At 45.5% G+C, this 23631-nt stretch overlaps 1 protein-coding gene across 4 annotated transcripts in view; it reads left to right on the forward strand.

Moving 5' to 3' along the window:
- Positions 1 to 23631, forward strand: part of LOC135054810 (oocyte zinc finger protein XlCOF6-like) — a 131587-nt gene that overhangs the window by 56052 nt on the left and 51904 nt on the right. For 3 of the 4 annotated variants that reach the window (XM_063958171.1, XM_063958170.1, XM_063958173.1), the window contains 4 exons: positions 9514 to 9705; positions 10839 to 10962; positions 11082 to 11179; positions 11424 to 11529. In XM_063958171.1, coding sequence (XP_063814241.1) covers positions 9514 to 9705; positions 10839 to 10962; positions 11082 to 11179; positions 11424 to 11529 — 520 coding nt within the window. The remainder of the gene's footprint in view (positions 1 to 9513; positions 9706 to 10838; positions 10963 to 11081; positions 11180 to 11423; positions 11530 to 23631) is intronic. The other variant, XM_063958172.1, reaches the window with a different exon arrangement.

Here is a 23631-nt window from a genome sequence, read left to right on the forward strand (position 1 = left end):
ATGCTTACCCACGTGTACAGTGCTGTTTTGGCGGGAATCTGTGTAGGATGTACTAGCCAGTCCAGCAGACGTTACCAGGCTGTGGCCGGAGCACGTGGTGAAGGCAAGGCATCGTTTCCGCCTAGTAGGGGAAACGCGAGACACATCCACACTGTTTCGGGATGGAGACTACTGAACAGTCGTTGACACGGCTGCCACCTCAGGGATCATAGGCTCCAGGGGTAGTATGAGGCCGCGATCCCTAGGGTTGATGTCAGCAGTGGGGAGTAAGACGCTCCCTTGGTCGCCCCTCCCCCCCCGGTTCATGACCAGTTTCCTCCGAGTTTCCTGCCATGAAATGAGTTCCCGCTTCCGTCTGAGATGTGTATCTAAAAGGACCCTGTCGCAGCATAGGCGGCTGTATGACTGGTGCGTCGGTGTTCACTTGGGCATGTGTGTTCACTATAGGTTCACGAGGCGGTTGTCTACACTAATAGCGTCTGGATCCACTCAATGTTCACTAACATATTGATCGATCGTGGAAGAGGGGTGAAGTCTCCCAATATCCCACTCTCCTCAGCCAGGTGATACAGCACTATGGGGGTAATTCCAAGTTGATCGCAGCAGGAAATATTTTAGCAGTTGGGCAAAACCATGTGCACTGCAGATTTAACATGTGCAGAGAGAGTTAGATTTGGGTGGGTTATTTTGTTTCTGTGCAGGGTAAATTCTGGTTACTTTATTTTTACACTGCAATTTAGATTGCAGATTGAACACACCACACCCAAATCTAACTCTCTCTGCACATGTTAAATCTGCCTCCCCTGCAGTGCACATGGTTTTGCCCAACTGCTAAAAAAATTCCTGCTGCGATTAACTTGGAATTACCCCCTAAGTCTTTATCTACCTTTGAGTACGAATAGTTGGATAAATGCCTGATGCATACGAGTCTGTAAACTATTGCTGTTGTTTCTTTTGCTGTGCGACTGAAAACTGTTAAACTCCTATATAAGGTAATGTTTCTCCTACATACATGAAATGCATCTGTAGTTGATTATGTGCTCATATAGCTTATTATACTAATGTATAACCTGTGACTGATTGCTAGTGTGATTGCTGACTTTACTATAATTCTGTCAGTTTCTGTGTTTTCCGATCCTCAATGCTGGTGCAAGGCTATCACTTTTAACAATGTTAAACATATGTCACTTTAACAAATTTTAAAGTGATTGCAGTCACAAATTGTGTAGTAAACCCTGTACAGGTGTGTGATTTATTTATCATGTCTAAGCTTAGGTACACACTAAACAATTATCTGTCGGATAATCTGCCAGAATCAGATGGTTGGAATGAAAATTTGGTAATGGATGAGAGCAAATGGCAATCAACCATTTGCAGCCAAAAACTGCAAAATAGACAAAAACAGTCGTTCATCCAAGTTGGTTAAATTTGTGTTTATCCAATATGTATGAATGACAGGTTTTGTTAGTTTTCCAGTGTTTGGGAGCAAATGGTCGATTGTCATTTGCTCTCATCCATTACCAGATTTTCATTCCAAACAGCTAGATCTGGCAGATTGTCTGCCAGATAATTGTATATTGTGTACCTAGCTTAAAAGAGACCTAGCTTAAAAGAGACACGGGTGAGGAGGATACACTCTCCACAGCAGCAACTACACTCATTTCATGTTTGTCTTGCAAAGCTGGGTTAACCTCTCGGGATCTTGTTCAAAATGGATAATGTGCAAATTGTTTTAGCTTTCACCAAAGCCTCTTGACTAATCCAAGGCAGGCACAGGTTCAAGTTGAACCACCATGGGCTACTTTTGCGCAGACCTTATCCAGTATAGCTGAGCGGATAATGCCAGCTCCTATACCAGGAATAGGTTACCCTATTAACCCTTACATGCAACATTCCACCTGGGGTTTATCACATCCAGTACAGGATACGGCAGCCTCTCCACAAAAACAGGCTGAAAGGCTGGTGGTAAGTAAATCATATAGACATGAAACAACATCTTCACAGTCTACACATGTTTCAGATGAGGACTCGTCGGAGGATGAGGACTTATCGCACTCCGGGTGTGCATACAGAGACGAGGCTGAAGGCCTCAGCTCAGTAGACATACCTGAGCTAATTAGTGCTATGAAAGCCATTTTATCCGTAGAGTAGGCAGCAGAGCCTTTGGTAAAATCTCTGGCACCTGTGTTTAAACGTCCTAAAACAGTTAGGACTGAGTTTCCTGGGTCAGAACAGCTGACGGAGATTATGCAAGAGGTTTAGAATTCCAAAGAAATTGAATTCCCATTATCCTCTTCCGGCTGGGGACTGTTTAAAAAGTGAAATGGCTCCCAAAGTAGATATGCATGTCATTCAACTGGTGTGAAAATCGACATTACCTCTGCCTTCAACATCATTAAATGATGTCACGGATAGGAAAATAGATGTTTTTTTAAAAAGGGTGGGAGGCTGACTTCTTCATTTTGCACAGATCTGGCAGCAGTCCACCACAAATGCCTGGGTGCAAGAAGCCGTATATCACGGTTATGCGTTTGCTTTCAATAAACACCCTCCTCAAAGGTTTTTTCTCTGATGTCCTAGTGGATGCTGGGAACTCCGTAAGGACCATGGGGAATAGCGGTTCCGCAGGAGACTGGGCACAAAAGTAAAGCTTTAGGACTACCTGGTGTGCACTGGCTCCTCCCCCTATGACCCTCCTCCAAGCCTCAGTTAGATTTTTGTGCCCGGCCGAGAAGGGTGCACACTAGGGGCTCTCCTGAGCTTCTTAGTGAAAGTTTAGTTTTAGGTTTTTTATTTTCAGTGAGACCTGCTGGCAACAGGCTCACTGCATCGAGGGACTAAGGGGAGAAGAAGCGAACTCACCTGTGTGCAGAGTGGATTGGGCTTCTTAGGCTACTGGACACCATTAGCTCCAGAGGGACCGAACACAGGCCCAGCCTCGGAGTCCGGTCCCAGAGCCGCGCCGCCGGCCCCCTTACAGAGCCAGAAGCAAGAAGAGGTCCGGAAAATCGGCGGCAGAAGACATCCTGTCTTCACCAAGGTAGCGCACAGCACTGCAGCTGTGCGCCATTGCTCCTCAGCACACTTCACACTTCGGTCACTGAGGGTGCAGGGCGCTAGGGGGGGGCGCCCTGAGCAGCAATAAAAACACCTTGGCTGGCGAAAATACATCACATATAGCCCCCAGGCTATATGGATGAATTTTAACCCCTGCCAGATTCCACATAAAAGCGGGAGAAAAGGCCGCCGAGAAGGGAGCGGAGCCTATCTCCTCAGCACACAGGCGCCATTTTCCCTCACAGCTCCGTTGGAGGGAAGCTCCCTGGCTCTCCCCTGCAGTCCTGCACTACAGAAACAGGGTACAAAAGAGAGGGGGGCACTAATTGGCGTGATATTAACAATATAGCAGCTATAAGGGGGAAAAACACTTCTATAAGGTTATCCCTGTATATATATAGCGCTCTGGTGTGTGCTGGCATACTCTCCCTCTGTCTCCCCAAAGGGCTAGTGGGGTCCTGTCCTCTATCAGAGCATTCCCTGTGTGTGTGTGCTGTGTGTCGGTACCTTGTGTCGACATGTATGAGGAGGAAAATGATGTGGAGGCGGAGCAATTGCCTATAATAGAGATGTCACCCCCTAGGGAGTCGACACCTGAGTGGATGAGATTCTGGAAGGAATTACGTGACAGTGTCAGCTCTTTGCAAAAGACAGTTGACGACATGAGACAGCCGGCTACTCAGCTTGTGCCTGTCCAGGCGTCTCAAAAGCCATCAGGGGCTCTAAAACGCCCGTTACCTCAGATGGTAGATACAGACGTCGACACGGATACTGACTCCAGTGTCGACGGGGAAGAGACAAACGTGACTTCCAGTAGGGCCACACGTTACATGATTGAGGCAATGAAAAATGTTTTACATATTTCTGATAATACCAGTACCACTAAAAGGGGTATTATGTTCGGTGAGAAAAAACTACCTGTAGTTTTTCCTGAATCTGAGGAATTAAATGAGGTGTGTGATGAAGCGTGGGTTTCCCCCGATAAAAAACTGATAATTTCTAAAAAATTATTGGCATTATATCCTTTCCCGCCAGAGGTTAGGGCGCGTTGGGAAACGCCCCCTAGGGTGGATAAAGCACTCACACGCTTATCAAAACAAGTGGCTCTACCCTCTCCTGAGACGGCCGCCCTTAAGGATCCTGCTGATAGAAAGCAGGAGGGTATCCTAAAATGTATTTACACACATACTGGTGTTATACTGCGACCAGCAATCGCCTCAGCCTGGATGTGCAGTGCTGGGTTGGCTTGGTCGGATTCCCTGACTGAAAATATTGATACCCTAGACAGGGACAGTATATTACTGACTATAGAGCATTTAAAAGATGCATTTCTATATATGCGTGATGCACAGCGGGATATTTGCCGACTGGCATCAAGAGTAAGTGCGCTGTCCATTTCTGCCAGAAGAGGGTTATGGACGCGACAGTGGTCAGGTGATGCGGATTCCAAACGGCATATGGAAGTATTGCCTTTATAAAGGGGAGGAGTTATTTGGGGTAGGTCTTTCAGACCTGGTGGCCACGGCAACGGCTGGGAAATCCACATTTTTACCCCAGGTCGCCTCTCAACATAAGACGCCGTATTATCAGGCGCAGTCCTTTCGTCCCCATAAGGGCAAGCGAGCGAAAGGCTCCTCATTTCTGCCCCGGGGCAGAGGAAGGAGAAAAAGGCTGCAACAGACAGCCAATTCCCAGGAACAGAAGCCCTCTCCCGCTTCTGCCAAGTCCTCAGCATGACGCTGGGGCTTTACAAGCGGACTTAGGCACGGTGGGGGCACGTCTCAAGAATTTCAGCGCGCAGTGGGCTCACTCGCAAGTAGATCCCTGGGTCCTTCAGGTGGTATCTCAGGGGTACAGATTGGAATTCGAGACCTCTCCCCCTCGCCGTTTCCTAAAGTCTGCTTTACCGACGTCTCCCTCCGACAGGGAGGCGGTATTGGAGGCCATTCACAAGCTGTATTCTCAGCAGGTGATAATCAAGGTACCCCTCCTGCAACAGGGCAAGGGGTATTATTCAACACTGTGGTACCGAAGCCGGACGGCTCGGTGAGACCTATTTTAAATCTGAAATCCTTGAACACTTGCATACAAAGGTTCAAGTTCAAGATGGAGTCACTCAGAGCAGTGATCGCGAACCTGGAAGAAGGGGACTATATGGTGTCTCTGGACATCAAGGATGCTTACCTCCATGTCCCAATTTACCCTTCTCACCAAGGGTACCTCAGGTTTGTGGTACAGAACTGTCACTATCGGTTTCAGACGCTGCCATTTGGATTGTCCACGGCACCCCGGGTCTTTACCAAGGTAATGGCCGAAATGATGATACTACTTCGAAGAAAAGGCGTCTTAATTATCCCTTACTTGGACGATCTCCTGATAAGGGCAAGATCCAAGGAACAGTTAGAGGTCGGAGTAGCACTATCTCAAGTAGTGTTACGGCAGCACGGGTGGATTCTAAATATCCCAAAATCGCAGCTGATTCCGACGACACGTCTGCTGTTCCTGGGGATGATTCTGGACACAGTCCAGAAAAAGGTGTTTCTCCCGGAGGAGAAAGCCAGGGAGTTATCCGAGCTAGTCAGAAACCTCCTAAAACCAGGCCAAGTGTCAGTGCATCAATGCACAAGGGTCCTGGGGAAAATGGTGGCTTCTTACGAAGCGATTCCATTCGGCAGATTCCACGCAAGAACATTTCAGTGGGATCTGCTGGACAAATGGTCCGGATCGCATCTTCACATGCATCAGCGGATAACCCTGTCCCCAAGGACAAGGGTGTCTCTCCTGTGGTGGTTGCAGAGTGCTCATCTTCTAGAGGGCCGCAGATTCGGCATTCAGGACTGGGTCCTGGTGACCACGGATGCCAGCCTGAGAGGCTGGGGAGCAGTCACACAGGGAAAAAATTTCCAGGGCTTGTGGTCAAGCCTGGAAACGTCACTTCACATAAATATCCTGGAACTAAGGGCCATTTACAATGCTCTAAGCCAAGCAAGACCTCTGCTTCAGGGTCAGCCGGTGTTGATCCAGGCAGACAACATCACGGCAGTCGCCCACGTAAACAGACAGGGCGGCACAAGAAGCAGGAGGGCAATGGCAGAAGCTGCAAGGATTCTTCGCTGGGCAGAAAATCATGTGATAGCACTGTCAGCAGTGTTCATTCCGGGAGTGGACAACTGGGAAGCAGACTTCCTCAGCAGGCACGACCTCCACCCGGGAGAGTGGGGACTTCATCCAGAAGTCTTCCACATGATTGTAAACCGTTGGGAAAAACCAAAGGTGGACATGATGGCGTCCCGCCTCAACAAAAAACTAGACAGGTATTGCGCCAGGTCAAGGGACCCTCAGGCAATAGCGGTGGACGCTCTGGTAACACCGTGGGTGTACCAGTCAGTTTATGTGTTCCCTCCTCTGCCTCTCATACCCAAGGTACTGAGAATTATAAGACGGAGAGGAGTAAGAACTATACTCGTGGCTCCGGATTGGCCAAGAAGGACTTGGTACCCGGAACTTCAAGAGATGCTCACAGAGGACCCGTGGCCTCTACCTCTAAGAAGGGACCTGCTCCAGCAGGGACCCTGTCTGTTCCAAGACTTACCGCGACTACGTTTGACGGCATGGCGGTTGAACGCCGGATCCTGAAGGAAAAAGGCATTCCGGATGAAGTCATCCCTACCCTGATCAAAGCCAGGAAGGATGTAACCGCAAAACATTATCACCGTATTTGGCGTAAATATGTTGCGTGGTGCGAGGCCAGGAAGGCCCCTACAGAGGAATTTCAACTGGGTCGTTTCCTGCATTTCCTGCAAACAGGACTGTCTATGGGCCTAAAATTAGGGTCCATTAAGGTTCAAATTTCGGCCCTGTCGATTTTCTTCCAGAAAGAACTGGCTTCAGTTCCTGAAGTTCAGACGTTTGTCAAGGGGGTACTGCATATACAGCCTCCTTTTGTGCCTCCAGTGGCACCCTGGGATCTCAATGTGGTTTTGGGGTTCCTAAAATCACATTGGTTTGAACCACTTACCACTGTGGACTTAAAATATTTCACATGGAAAGTGGTAATGCTGTTGGCCCTGGCTTCAGCCAGGCGCGTGTCAGAATTGGCGGCTTTGTCCTATAAAAGCCCTTACCTGATTTTTCATACGGATAGGGCAGAATTGAGGACTCGTCCTCAATTTCTCCCTAAGGTGGTTTCAGCGTTTCACCTGAACCAGCCTATTGTGGTACCTGCGGCTACTAGGGACTTGGAGGACTCCAAGTTGCTGGACGTAGTCAGGGCCCTGAAAATATGTTTCCAGGACGGCTGGAGTCAGAAAATCTGACTCGCTGTTTATACTGTATGCACCCAACAAGCTGGGTGCTCCTGCTTCTAAGCAGACTATTGCTCGTTGGATTTGTAGTACAATTCAGCTTGCACATTCTGTGGCAGGCCTGCCACAGCCAAAATCTGTAAATGCCCACTCCACAAGGAAGGTGGGCTCATCTTGGGCGGCTGCCCGAGGGGTCTCGGCTTTACAACTTTGCCGAGCAGCTACTTGGTCAGGGGCAAACACGTTTGCAAAATTCTACAAATTTGATACCCTGGCTGAGGAGGACCTGGAGTTCCCTCTTTCGGTGCTGCAGAGTCATCCGCACTCTCCCGCCCGTTTGGGAGCTTTGGTATAATCCCCATGGTCCTTACGGAGTTCCCAGCATCCACTAGGACGTCAGAGAAAATAAGAATTTACTCACCGGTAATTCTATTTCTCGTAGTCCGTAGTGGATGCTGGGCGCCCATCCCAAGTGCGGATTATCTGCAATACTTGTACATAGTTATTGTTAACTAATCGGGTTATTATTGTAGTGAGCCATCCTTCGAGAGGCTCCTCTGTTATCATACTGTTAACTGGGTTCAGATCACAAGTTGTACGTTGTGATTGGTGTGGCTGGTATGAGTCTTACCCGGGATTCATAAATCCTTCCTTATTGTGTACGCTCGTCCGGGCACAGTATCCTAACTGAGGCTTGGAGGAGGGTCATAGGGGGAGGAGCCAGTGCACACCAGGTAGTCCTAAACTTTACTTTTGTGCCCAGTCTCCTGCGGAGCCACTATTCCCCATGGTCCTTACGGAGTTCCCAGCATCCACTACGGACTACGAGAAATAGAATTACCGGTGAGTAAATTCTTATTTTTTTTTTTTGTACCAGCTGTCTTCAGTGAAAACGAAGGTCAGGGCTTTGCAAGAAGCAGTTCAGAAGTTACTTCAGTCAGGAGTGATAATTCCAGTTCCTCTTGGGCAACAAGGACAAGGTTTTTATTCCATCCTGTTTCTAGTCCAGAAGCCAACTAAGTCGTTCCGGCGCATACTCAATCTCAAAGTACTGAACCAGTACATTTGGGTGCCCCTGTTTCATATGGAGACTTTACGTTCTTCAGCAAGAAGAGTTTCAGATTTAGGGGCATTATGTCTCCCTCCTTTTCTGATCCTTTTTTTTTTTTTTTTTTAAATCCAGATAGAGCGATTCTCAGAGCCAGATCTGGGTATCTTCCTAAGGTGGTGTCTAAATTCCACCTTAACAAAGAAATTGTAGTCCCGGCCTTCCAAGGGCCGGACCTTTCTGCGGGAGATGCATCGTTGGACGTAGTCCGTGCTTTAAGTATCTACGTGAATCGTACCAGTGCCATCAGAAAAACAGACACTCTCTTCATTCTCTACGGATTTCACAAGACAGGATGGCCTGCTGACAAGCAGACACTGGCGAGGTGGCTTCAAATGATGATTTCAGAAGCATATTCTGAAGCTGATCTCCCTGTTCCGGCTAATGTCTCTGCTCACTCTACTCGTAAGGTAGGTCCATCATGGGCAGCACAACGTGGTGCTTCAGCAGAACAGATGTGTAAGGCAGCCACATGGTCTTCGATTAACACATTCATTAGACAGTATGCCTTTGATACCTTTGCCTTCAGGACGCTGAATTCGGTTGAAGGATTCTACTGTCCAATCGGGAGCGTCCCCACCACTAAATAGCTTTGGGACATCCCATTGCTATCCTGTGGATAACCTGTGGACCGTGCAGGAGAAATAATCATTATGGTAGACTTACCGTTGATAACTCTTTCTCTTAAGTCCACGGGATCCACAGGAATCCTACCCTGACGCACCTGATTTGAGGATCCTTTCCCTCACTAACCTTTTCCTTCTTGTACGGAAGGGTATGCATGTGTGTTCTTCTCGCCTGATTAGGGCTCTCTATGATGCTCCTGCCTTGAGCTTTGGAATAACTGATTTGCCTGATCCAGGAGGCGGGGATTTAGAGATGGGCCCGTTGCATTCTGGGAGGCCGAAACCTTTTTATTGTTTGGTGCCAATCCGCTGTCGCTACCTCATATCCCAATGTTATCCTGTGGACTTAGGAGAAAGAGTTATGAACGGTAAGTCTACCATAACGATTATTTTTATTGATGCATCTGTCCATACACAGGATTACACAGTAGTGAAGAAGACGTCTTCTAAGTATATAACCTCCAGTAGCCATCCCAGTGAGTCAAGAGGACTGAGCAGGACCTGGAGCCCCATCACTGTGCCTCCACCTCACTCACTGATACACGAGAGAGACAATGAGCAGAAGATCCTAGAACTCACCAAGAAGATCATTCAGCTGCTGACTGGAGAGGTGACTGCTGGGAATGGGACATTATACAGTAACACCAGGGGAGGTGTCTGGGTGATGACTGGAGAGGTGACTGCTGGGAATGGGACATTATACAGTAACACCAGGGGATGTGTCTGGGTGATGACTGGAGAGATGACTGCTGGGAATGGGACATTATACAGTAACACCAGGGGAGGTGTCTGGGTGATGACTGGAGAGGTGACTGCTGGGAATGGGGCATTATACAGTAACACCAGGGGAGGTGTCTGGGTGATGACTAGAGAGGTGACTGCTGGGAATGGGGCATTATACAGTAACACCAGGGGAGGTGTCTGGGTGATGACTGGAGAGGTGATTGCTGGGAATGGGGCATTATACAGTAACACCAGGGGAGGTGTCTGGGTGATGACTGGAGAGGTGACTGCTGGGAATGGGGCATTATACAGTAACACCAGGGGAGGTGTCTGGGTGATGACTGGAGAGGTGACTGCTGGGAATGGGACATTATACAGTAACACCAGGGGAGGTGTCTGGGTGATGACTGGAGAGGTGACTGCTGGGAATGGGGCATTATACAGTAACACCAGGGGAGGTGTCTGGGTGATGACTGGAGAGGTGACTGCTGGGAATGGGACATTATACAGTAACACCAGGGGAGGTGTCTGGGTGATGACTGGAGATGTGACTGCTGGGAATGGGGCATTATACAGTAACACCAGGGGAGGTGTCTGGGTGATGACTGGAGAGGTGACTGCTGGGAATGGGGCATTATACAGTAACACCAGGGGAGGTGTCTGGGTAATGACTGGAGAGGTGACTGCTGGGAATGGGGCATTTTTCAGTAACACCAGGGGATGTGTCTGGGTGATGACTGGAGAGGTGACTGCTGGGAATGGGGCATTATACAGTAACACCAGGGGAGGTGTCTGGGTGATGACTGGAGAGGTGACTGCTGGGAATGGGACATTATACAGTAACACCAGGGGAGGTGTCTGGGTGATGACTGGAGAGGTGACTGCTGGGAATGGGACATTATACAGTAACACCAGGGGAGGTGTCTGGGTGATGACTGGAGAGGTGACTGCTGGGAATGGGACATTATACAGTAACACCAGGGGAGGTGTCTGGGTGATAACTATATCACTGTGTGTCAGGTTCCTATAAGGTGTCAGGATGTCATTGGCTGTCTCTCCATGCAGGAGGGAGAGTATTTAAAAGAACACAAGGGTCTGTACAAGGACATCATGATGGAGAATTACTGGCATCTCACATCACTGGGTAAGAGCAGACTTTCATTCATTGTAATATGGAGATCAGTGTTAAGTGCCTCCTAGATATTTACATCATCTGCTAATAACATATACACAATGTACTCAGTCACTGTATGATTCCTACAGATGGACCCAGTAACACAAATACCCCAGAGAGATGTCCCCGTCCTCTTTATTCACAGGACTGTGCAGCTGTAAACTCCAATATCCCACAGGAGTATCAGGTAGATATAATGTATGGTCTCCAGTTACCGCTAATTCATTGTTTCTGTGTACCATCATAATGTATGGTTTTGCCCCTTAAACTTCTGTCACACATCTCTGCATACTATCAGATCTATCAACATGCCACTGATTTTTCACTATATGATCTGTAGCGCAGCTGTGTGCATCTTATTCACTGGTATTCTATTGTTTCATCTTCATCAGTGACGTACTTAAAGGGTTAAATCTATCTTGGTTAATTAGGCTCAAGACATGACTAGTCTTAAGTTAGAAGAGGGAGAAGAAGAGACGTATGTGAGGGGTTATCAGCAGTGTAAGGAGGAGGAAATCCCTACAGATATCAGCACAGGTGAGTAATAACCACTTATTACAGAAGACACATGTGACTCGGAAGCACTGGTAAACATAGAGATGGAAATTCTACCCCAGGGGACTGTATTCGTAAATGGCAAAATAGTGTCAAAGATGTAAGTCCAGAATGATGAAGCTGCACAGATCTCAGAAATGCTCCTTATTGCTGTATTGTTCTCTCCCAGACATCAGAGAAGCTGTAGTTGCAAACCTCTCCTGTCAGCCTCATAGAAACAGGGAATTTGAAAGCAGATAAGAATCTCTGGGCCCTTCTAGCCTTTTTGATAATTTCTATTCCAAGCGTGTTTAAATTGCTGTACTGTATCAGCCTCTACCACCTCTGATGGAAGGCTATTCCACTTAACCACTACCCTTTCTGTGAAGTCATTTGTCGTTAAATTTCCCCTGAACCTGCTTCCCTCCAGTCTCAGTGCATGTCCTCGTGTTCTAGTATTTCTCTTCCTTTGAAGAATGTCTTCCTCTGGACCTTGTCTAAAACCCTTGATCTATTTGAAAGTTTCTGTTATGTCTCCCCTTTCCCTTCTCTGCTCCAAACTATACATGTTAAGATCTTTCAGTCTTTCCAGGTATGTTTTGTGATGTAGACCATGCAACATTTTATTTGTCTTCTTTGTACGCTGTCTAATTTATTTCTTCCTGGGAATATGGCTGGAAGAATTGAGCACCGTGTTCTAGATCAGGCCGTACCAATTACCTATACAGTGGCATTATTACTTCTTTCTGCTGTTGATTCCTTTCCCTATGAAACCAAGCATCTAACTTGCCTTTCTCATTGCTTTGTTACATTGCTTACCTGCCTTTAAGTCACCTGAAATAGTGACTCCTAGATCCTTTTCCTCCTGTGTAGTTTCCATTATAGTGCCGTTAATACTATATTTAGCCTTTGGGTTTTTAAAACCCAAGTATATGATTTAAATAATTTTGGCATTAAACTGTAATTTCCATGCTCTTGCCCATTCTTCTAGACTACCTAGATCCATATTCATTTGTTTTACCCCTCCTAGTGTGTCTACCCTGTTGCATACCTTTTGTGTCATCTAAAAAAGTATGCTTTCCCTACAATACCATTTGCAATGTCCCCAACAGAGATACTGAAAAGCACTGACCCAGGTATAGATCCCTGGGGTACTTGATAGTCAGTTTTCTACCTTTTTAACACAAGCTATTTACTAATACCTTCAAGCCGTAATGGCCGTTAAACCACGTGCACGTGCTACGCACTTCATACGCTATTTGCGTACAAAGACCTCGCACGTGGCACGCAAGTCACGTACAAACGCTGCGCTGAGTGTACGGAATACACACAGCGAGCGTACACACAGATAATAACCTGTTAAACCTTAAACACAGAGTATGATTATACTGTAAGTCTTAGTATTGAGATACTATAATGATATACCACTGGTTAACCTGGATATTTAAGCAAGCTGTTTGAGTGATTGAGATACTCAGAAACCCTTTGTACTAGCTAGAGAAACACAGACACCTTGCTGAGGTTCCAACACCCTTACTAACGAGATTTAGCTATGTAAAAGGGAAAATACAGTTAACGGCTTATACACTACAGCACTAACATAAAACACCTACACAGAATACTAGACATAAATATACAATAGCGTCTTAATCCTAAACAATAACAGTGAGAGAGAGAGAGAGTATGGCAAATACAGACAGAGATTAAGTTGGTCACAGGGAAAAACTTACACACTGGGGAATGATCGCTGCGCAGTCCTGGGAACCAGCTCTTTAGTTAGTCAATGATGAAAACCTTTTGTGGAGAGTAGACTGAGCTGGCCCAGCCTGGCTTGTTCTTATATACACTAAGTACAGTACACTACAAAGGGCCCCACAATCTTATTGTTCATTGGACACAGGAATCTGTCTTCGCATTATAACCAAAGGTCATAGGTTAGTTTGAACAGGTGGGTTGTGACTATTCCAAAATGCTCAGCTGGCAGGGATTCTCAGGACTCACACCACATGTGTAATAAAACAGCAAATACTTTTAAAGTCCATAAACTTCTTTTAAACATAACTATACGCTGGAGCGACCGATCTCTTCCTAACCAACACCGGAATGTTTCTAATAAAATACTCTTCGGTTAGGTACTAAACACCACTGTTCAGACCCTGTCTGACCCTTCGTATCATGCAAAGAGGAATTCCTTTGTTCATGAACCAGTTACACTAAACATACTTACAGATATTATTAAAGGGACCATAACCTATAAAATATACTATTTGGATTAACTATGTAACGATCGAGTCGCCCGCCAGGTGCACACAAACTCTACCGTAAAAATGCACATACCACGCGCCTGAGCGCACGACCGTGCAACTGCGAACATGCGCACGCACGGGAGAGAATGTGCACGTGCAGCGGGCAAGCGCATGGGGTTAGTACAAGGCAGCATAGGTCGCTATATTTTTTGACTTTGACATACTCTACGGGTAACATTCCCCACCCGTCAGTGCACTCCATTTACTACAATTGTCTCCTGCAGCCAAGATCTTATTCAGTCAACCATCTTACATCCAGTCCTAAACATTCAAGTATATTTAACAGTCTACAATATGTGACAGTGTCAAAAGCCTTACTAATATCTAGTTAAGCTACATTTACGGCCAAAAGTCATGAGATAGGTGCCTAGTATTGTGTAGAACCCCCTTTATCCTGGTGAAGTGCAGCAACTCGACATGACATCGATTGGAACTGTCCAGAATGCTTCTTGAACCAATTCTAGACAACTTGGGACCGGTGGCGGTCTGCATTATCCTGCTGAAATACTCCTTCGTTGTGGGGGTAGTGGTTAACGGTCAATGATGTTTTCAGGTCTCACTGCCACCCCCCTCCATAAATTCTTGCTGTTTGGGATCCTGTAAATTGCTGTATTTGAGATATTCTATCATGAAACAAAACAATCGGAGGATAGATCAAAGGCGATAACAAAAATATATAGTTATATAGGTATACGTCACTTATGTGGTATGGAGTCCTTCTCGGAATTGCCACTCTTTTGATCGTCTCACAATATCCAGATATTAAACATGTAAAACAGAGAAAGTATACAAACATGGGTGGTATTGCATAGTACAAATAATTTAAACAGCCCGTGAATGTCCAGAAAGGGAAAGCCTAAGGTGCCGGACCAAATTTGATAGAAGATGAGGATAGTTTCTCGCCACCACTTAATTATGTTTGTGGATGTACCGAAACTCACATCAAAATTCACAGGAACAGGTGTATAAAGGTATCTTTAGTACTATGTCCCACGTGATAAAGAGCAGAAAGGAGACTGCTGCGGATAACGTATCCCACTCACTTGTAAAGGGGGGTTAGTCCCACGTATCAAGGTATCTTTAAACCAGGATCAAAAATGACGTCCAAGACGATTCAACAGGTTTATTCATAAAAAAGTCCATAAAACGACAATCTGATACTTCCACTCTCCAGTTTGTACAATAACATGCAGGCCAGATATAATAGACAAAAGCTGATGTAATCCGGTTTTACACCAGTACTGTCATGTTAGACATGCTTCTAAAGTGGTATCCCATGAAAAAAACAGATTGTCAGATTAAAATGGTAAAAACTCACTGTCTGGTAGCACCAACCACTTGGGTCTTTTTCAAGGTGATATTCTATCAGTTTCCTTACAACTGATGTATGGCTCAGTGGTCGGTAGTTACTTGCCTATTCCTTGCTTTCACTTTTGTGCAGTGGGCTTACATTTGTGCAATGCGATTACAAGGCAATGTCAGACCATCTAATAATTATCTTTGCACAGCATTCACTACAGAAAGAGATGGGAAGGGTACGGTGGTAACATCCTGTCACGGAAACAGGTTTGAGTTTGGTGCACTGCCTTTGATAAGGCAACTGTGGTTTAGGAAAAAGTATTCACGCTGGCTACCGAAGCAACTCACAAGTTCACAAAACCAGTCGGATGGGGTTGTCGTACGTGCACTAGATGCTGTACCATGAGGAGGGAGTGCAGTTCCTGGATCATATTGTCACAGGCAATGGAAACATGGGTGCATCATGTGACATCGGAGACGAAGCAAGCATCCAGGTCTTGGGATCCTGGCATTACCACAGTCTCCAGTTGCCAATGTCCTTTGCAAGATCAGTTGATTTCCCGTACGATGCAGAGGAGATTTACTTCTGTTTGCGTCCACCATGAAAAATCGTACATTTAGGGGCTGATTCTAAGTCGTACGCTCCTACAGCCGTGGCATTGTACAGTACTTGCTTTCATATGTTCATGACAGTCGGCCAAATTAAGTCACAAATCTGTGCTCTTGGAAGTGCAAGACTCTCCAGCCCAATGTTCTAGCATCCTCAGAAGCAACAACCTTAGTAGGGGCACATGCACCAGCCCCATGCCATGAGCAGCTCAACTGAGTCCACACACCTAAATGAATCATGGAAGTATCGATACGACCAAGGAACATCTATTTCACTTAAGTCTCCGTTCACACAAGGTGCGACTTGGGGTGGTCTTCTGTTTGCCGGCGGTCGGGCTCCCGGCGCTCAGTATACCGGCGCCGGGAGCCCGACAGCCGGAATACCGACAATTATTTTCCCTCGTGGGGGTCCACGACCCCCATAGAGGGAGAATAAAATAGTGTAGCGCGCCACCGTGCCCGTAGCGTGGCGAGCGCAGCGAGCCCGCAAGGGGCTCATTTGCGCTCGCCAAGCTGTCGGTAAGCCGGCGGTCGGGCTCCCGGCGCCGGGAGCCCGACCGCCGGCCAGCCGTAGTGAACCCGCGACTTGGACACAACTACAGGATGCAATTTTCGGCACATGTTGTGTTTCAGGCGCATACACAGTCAGCTTTAAATTAGGAGCTATGTCCGTTTTCAAAGACGCACCCATTTCTGAATTGCCCCCTTAATAAATAGTGCCATTGCTCACACAGTAGAAGTTTGTCACTTTGAAGAGATCACCATGACCTTGTGATCACATTTTGGTAGGATTACGGGAACAAGATGTCTTTTTTTTATTTTTTTCACAAGGAGTTCAAGTGATACACATCAACACTACCTGCCTACAAATGGGAAACTTGGAAATGGGCGCCTATTGGCCACTTGGGGAAATGTATCAAACCTTCTAAAGAGTTGTTGCCCATAATAACCAATCAGCTTCTAGCTAGCATTTTCAAGTACATTCTTTAAAATGTTAGGTTAAAGCTAATTGTTTACTATGGCCAACTTCTCCACTGGTACACTTCTCCGCTCTTTAGAAGGATACATTTTTCCCCTATATTAGTGTGTGAAGGCTTTGTTATACCCCTTTTAGACCGCCAGCAATAACCTGGGTTTTTGCATGTAAGTGCGCCGTAGCAGTCTCAAAGGGGTCAGTTGAAAGAATCCGGGTCGAGCGACCCGGTATTTCAACTTGGGTAGCAAGCAGGGTTCAACACGTGTTCAACCCGGCTCACAGTGCGGTGTAAACGGGTAAGCCAGGTCGATGCAATCCGGCACCCGTTCACTCTATAGAAGAGGCGGCGCTTAGAGAGCATCTCATCTCCAAGCGCCGCCTCCGGACATGGTGGTGATGTCACAACCCGGCATTAAGCCTGGTCGGGCCGTCTGTCTGAAAGGGGTCTCTGCCGGGTCACACCAAGGAAGGAGCCGGGTGCAACCCGGCTAAAGCGGTGTGAAAACGGTATTAATCTACTGATGTAGTACAAGTGTACATGCTAATACTGTCATGCAATTACATGGTGTTATCTAATTTCTAAAACTTGCGTTTGGGAAACTGTTTCCTATATTATAACTCCATGTCTATCAATTAGATAAGGGAGTATTTTTTTGACAGATTAAACCTCCAGGCACATTGAAATAGGTTAATACCGTATGCTACTAATTGCACATCTTCTCGTGAGATGATTGCAGTTATATACATGGACACCAAAGAAATGTATTTACAGAGACTTTAGGACAGTCTTATTACCAATAGAAGGGCTTTAGAATAGATCCATTTGAAGGAGGATCAGACAACTTTAATGATATGAATGGTGTGCAAGAAGTTTCATGACGTGCAGTGCATAGGTAGTAGACACAATTTGACTGGTTGTGAATTGTAATATCTGACTAAAGCTCTTGTGAAATGTCAAGGCACAGAACCATACAAAAGCAGCACTGCACACCAAAGAAGTCAGCATGTTCACAAACTCGCTATGGGGCTCAACAGAGGCCACTGGAGAGCCATAATCTTCTACAACTACAAGAGTGGTCTGCAACAGCTGGAATGCTTTGACCGACTGTGAGCTGCTTTTGGGGAGGGAGCAAACCACTGTGTGTGAATGGTGGCGCGGGAGACGGTCCCTGGAAGACTAGCTCTGCGGCTGAGTGTGTCCGCCATCACCGAGGACAACATTGCTTCCGGGCGGGCCATAATTGAGGCGGACGCCAGGGTGACCGTGGCCCAGTTACGCCACAAAAAGCTTGGTTTGTGAATGGTTTCTGCACACTGGGTGCCCCATCAGCTGACTCGAGAGCAGATGGAGGCTCAAGTGACTTGGTGCCACAACATGCTGGTCAGGTTTAATGGCAGTTGTTCAAACTGTCTGGAAGATCATCAGTGGTGATGAATCCTGGATCTACAGTTTCAATCCAGAGACCAAACAACAGTTAGCCCAGTGGACCCCAGTTGGAGGTGCGCAGCTACAGAAGTCCTGTTGTGAGCACAGTGTGGCCAAGCAGATGGTGGCTGTTTTTGTGGCTAAGTCATGTAGCTACCGCACCACTCGCGCAGCAGCGCACCATCACTAAGGGCTGATACGCCAACCAATGCCTACCGCAAGCCATTTGCAGGTGCCCTTGATGCCCTTCTCTATCACTGCAATGCACCTGCCCACAAATGGTGGATTTTCTGGCCCATGAATGTGTCCGGGAGCTTGGTCATCCTCTGTACAGTCTAGAACTGGCCCCATGCGACTTTGTGTTCCCACAAATCAAGCTCAAGATGCATGGTATTCATTTTGAGTCACCAGAAGCTGCAGGTGGAGACCTTCATCCAGCGTGTAGAAGACATACTTGTTTCGGACTGGTCCAGCTGCTTTACCTAGTGGTGTGAGCGCATGCTACTTTGCAGACTCCTTGCGAATACTGTGAAGAAATGTATTGTTCACTTTGTAACTATACTTTTTGTGCAACCAGAAACGTATTGCACATTCCACCTGAGAAGCTCAAGTTGTATTGCAATTGAAAAGTGAACAGCAGCATCCAATTTTTATATTCATATAACCTCTATTCTTTGTGTACTGTTTTATTATTTCACAAAATTTGAAAACAAAATTCTGTTCATACATGGAACCTGAAAGATTTGCCCTTTTTAGAGAAACCAAGGTTTATCGTCTTCACAGGCACTATGAAATGGAGACTATAGTTTAAAACATTTGGCTTCCATCGCCTCAACCCTCGTTAAATTGATTCATTTATTTGAATATTTTTTAGAATGTAATGGTCCGTCACGTTTCTCCATCTGCTTACTAGTATGTTTATGATATTTCCCAATATTATATGTGTAATCTGTTTTTTTGATTGTGTGTTTATTTCCCCTTCCTAGTATATTTCTCTGCATTTGCCAGATTTTACATTCAAAAGTCATGTGTCCCTTCCCTTATTTGTAGCTACTGTAGTCCTATTTCATAATCTGTACTGATAGATATATATATAGACACACACGCGCGCGCGCGCGAAAGCCCTCAATCAGTCACTGACTGACATACTTGTCACTAATTCTCTTACTTCCCGATGCATGGCTTGCATTGTGTGAACGATGAAGCCCAAATGGACAATCGAATCAAAATTTAGATTGCACCTCCAGTGTGTAGAATTTCATAAACTACAAAAATGGTCCTTTCACTTTTTACCATATCTGCTACGGGTGCTCCTCGGGTAACGCCAAGAACCATGGATTAATATTTATTTACATTGTCATCTCAAATTTACATCTTTATAGCTTTACCAAATTATAAACACATTTATATGTATAACCGTGAAATCAGAAACTCCTGTGCCCCGCATGTCAGGCCGCCCCCCGCACAAGTACAAAAGCATCGCACAGCGGCGATGCTTTTGTACTTGTAGAGTAACTCGCAGCCAGCGCAGCTCCTGCGGCTGGCCGGGAGCTACTCGTTGCTGCCCGGCTCGTAGCAGCTGTGTGTGACTTCACGCAGCCGCTGCGGGCCGCCCTACCCCCGCACGGTCTGGCCACGCCTGCGTTGGGCGAACGGCGCCCACAAAACGATGGCCAAATGCCGCCGTGCCACCCAGCGACTGCCTCTGCCTGTCAATCAGGCAGAGGCGATCGCTAGGTGATGACAGCCGTCGGCTGTCAGCCATGTGCTGGCGCACTGTGGCGCATGCACAGTTCTGACCTGAACGCTGCAAAGAACTGCAGCAAGCGTTCAGATCAGAATGACCCCCTTAGTCTTCATCTTATATTATCTGTATATTGTGTACTGCACAGAGGACTCCGAAATTCTGTGTTGATGAAAGTCTGTGCAATGCTCTAAGTGGGTGTAGTAGGGTATGCCGGCGGCCGGGCTCCCGACCGCCGGCATACCGACAGCTGGGCGAGCGCAAATGAGCCCCTTGCGGGCTCGCTGCGCTCGCCTTGCTGCGGGCACGGGTGCCACGCTATCTATTCTGCCTCCAGAGGGGTCGTGGACCCCCAAGAGGGAGAAAAGGTGTTGGTATGCCTGCTGTCGGGATTCCGGCGCCGGTATACTGTGCGCCGGGATCCCGACAGCTGGCAAAGTGAAGACCACCCCTCTAAGTAACCAATGGGTAAAGTATTGACTTAAATTGTTGCTTTGTAAATAGAATTACCCCCAGACTCAGTCAAGAATTGTAACCTTTCAATAACTCATTAACATTGAAATGCAAATTTCGAGTATTTTATCATTACTCTCCCAGCTTCTCGTTTTTTTCCTGTGTCGTCCTCTTTTTGCTTCAGGCCAGGGTTGGCTGGTTTAAACCAAATGGTTGGTGGTTTGTTTTTGTTTTTTTAAAAAACACAGAAATTGAAAATAAGAATAAGCTAATTATTATAATTAAATTAATCTGAATAGTAATACAAAATGGAAAATGCAAAAGCACTTTGCAGAGAAACACACACAAAAAAGAGAAGTTAAGTATTAGCGCTGGGCATTGCCACTGGCATTAAACATTTTGAATAAAAAACATTTTTTTTAAAAAGAAATTACAGCACTGTGCCTGTATTTACAGCATCCATTAAAACATAAAAACCACAGTGGTGTGTTTCAATTTCATTTATTTCAGAGTGTACTTTGTATGTATTAATATGTTTAGTCTATCTACATATATTCATATGTAATAGGAATAATAAAGCTGTAAAAAAAAATTGGTTTTATTGAAAGATGTAAAATAAATCAAATCAAAGCCTAATGACTGTGTTAATGTTAGAAAGTATTAACACGGTTGATCAAGGTTTCTAATACACGATTCACTCTTTTTTTTTTTTTTTTTCACTAAAACATTAATGTAAAAAAAAAAAAACTGGTTTACACTAAAAACAAATGGTTTAAACCAAAAAAGTGTGTGTGGTTGGTATTATTATTATTATTTATTATTATTATTATTATTATTTTTATATTTTTTTATTTTATTTTTAAACCTTTTTTTTTTTTCCCCAACCCTGCTTCAAGATGTCAGGGAAATAATTGGGCATCCAGATATCATCTGACCACTCCCAACTTTGGGGGTAATTCAGAGTTGATTGCAGCAGCAAATTTGTTAGCAGTTGTGCAAAACCATGTGCACTGCAGGGGAGGCAGATATAACATGTGCAGAGAGAGTTAGATTTGGGTGGGTTATTTTGTTTCTGTGCAGGGTAAATACTGGCTGCTTTATTTTTACACTGCAATTTAGATTTCAGATTGAACCCAAATCTTAAGCCCACTACCCACGGGCTTATGTGGCAGAGATGTGTGCTGAGCGTGCGGGGGGAGACGGGGGGGCCGCTCATTTCACCAAGCGGGTGAAATGAGCGACCCGCTAGATTGGCCTGCACGGCAGGCCAATCTAGCAGCAGCGATAGCGATGCGCGGGGCTGAGCATCGCTATCGCTGTATGGGGTACACACGGAGCGATCCTGCTTAAATTCTAAGCAATCTAGTCAGATTGCTTAGAATATCGCTCCTTGAGTAACATAGTAACATGGTATCTAAGGTTGAAAAAAGACAATTGTCCATCGGGTTCAACCTATTTGTGGTCTCCTCCTATGCACGATTATTTTGTATAACATTTTGACTGAAGTTGCTAACTGCCGTTCCGATTAACCCCTCTTTTTTATAATAACCATAGTGCGTGACTATGCCCGGTAACCCTGGATATCCTTATCCATTAGGAATTTATCTAACCCATTCTTAAAGGTGTTGACTGAGTTGGCCATTACAACTCCCTCTGGCAGGGAATTCCAAACACGTATCGTCCTTACCGTAAAAAAGCCTTTATGCCGTATTGTGTGGAATCTCCTCTCCTCTAACCTGAGCGAGTGTCCACGAGTTCTCTGTTTTGATCTAACCAAAAACAGGTCCTGCGCAAGATCTGTATATTGTCCCCTTATATATTTGTAAATGTTGATCATGTCCCCTCTTAATCTCCTCTTTTCCAGTGTAAACATGCCTAGTCTTGCAAGCCTTTCCTCGTATTACAGCGTCTCCATACCCTTAATTAGTTTGGTCGCCCGCCTTTGAACCTTTTCTAGCTCCAGGATATCTTTTTTTGTAGTAAGGTGCCTAGAATTGTACACAGTATTCAAGGTGTGGCCTCACAAGTGATTTATATAACGGGAGTATAATACTCTCGTCCCTAGCATCAATTCCCCGTTTTATGCATGCTAATATCTTTTTAGCCTTCTTTGCTGCAGTCCTACTTTGGGTACTACTGCCTAGTTTGCTATCTATGAGGACACCTAAGTCCTTTTCCAGTACAGAATCCCCTAATTTTACCCCATTTAGTAGGTTGGTGTTATTTTTGTTCTTGTTACCACAGTGCATTACCTTACACTTGTCTGTATTGAAGCGCATTCTCCATTTCGCTGCCCAAGCTTCTAATTTAACTAAGTCATTCTGAAGCGACTCAGCATCCCCCTCCGCATTTCTAACTTTACACAATTTGGTATCATCTGCAAAAATTGACACCATGCTCTCTAGACCTTCTATTGAACAATAGTGAATATTGAACAATAGTGGTCCTAATACTGAGCCTTGCGGCACACCACTTAGCACTTCAGTCCAAGTTGAAAAAGATCCATTAACCACAACACGCTGCTCCCTATTATCTAACCAGTTTTTGACCCAAGTGCATATTGTGCTTCCTAGCCCTGATTCTTGTAGCTTGTAGATAAGTCTTGTGTGGTACAGTATCGAACGCTTTGGCAAAATCTAAAAAGATTACATCCACCTCTTTACCCTGATCTAGGTTTGCGCTTACTGTTTCATAAAAGCCAAGTAAGTTGGTTTGACAGGATCTGTCCTTCATAAACCCATGTTGATTCCTTTAAATGACCTTATTGACTTCAAGGAACTTCTGAATACTATCTCTTAGAATACCTTCCAATACTTTCCCCACTATAGATGTAAGACTAACTGGTCTATAATTACCTGGTTCAGCTTCCCTTCCCTTTTTGAATATAGGCACTACTTCCGCTATATGCCGGTCTTTGGGAACCATACCTGATATTACTGAATCCTTAAAGATCAAAAATAGCGGTTTTTTGCAAGTTCAGAATGAAGCTCCATTAGAACCCTTGGGTGAATACCATCGGGACCTGGTGACTTATTAGTGCAAAATATGTTTATTGAAAAAATTAGTAGCAATAACAAACGGTTAACATACAGACAGTCGCAATAAAAAATAGTGTCGTAATACAACTGCAGGCCTGTCTAGCTCCCGTGGCCAATAACAGGAGAGCATGTACTCAATGTTTTATAACAGCTCGAACACATAGAATGGTATAATTTAATAGTCAAACATATCTTGTTAACCTTATTAACCCAAAACAAGAACAAAATAAAGAAGAAGCAGAAAGAAAAGATAC

This window comes from Pseudophryne corroboree, chromosome 3 (assembly GCF_028390025.1).
Source record: "Pseudophryne corroboree isolate aPseCor3 chromosome 3, aPseCor3.hap2, whole genome shotgun sequence".
NCBI lineage: Eukaryota > Metazoa > Chordata > Amphibia > Anura > Myobatrachidae > Pseudophryne > Pseudophryne corroboree.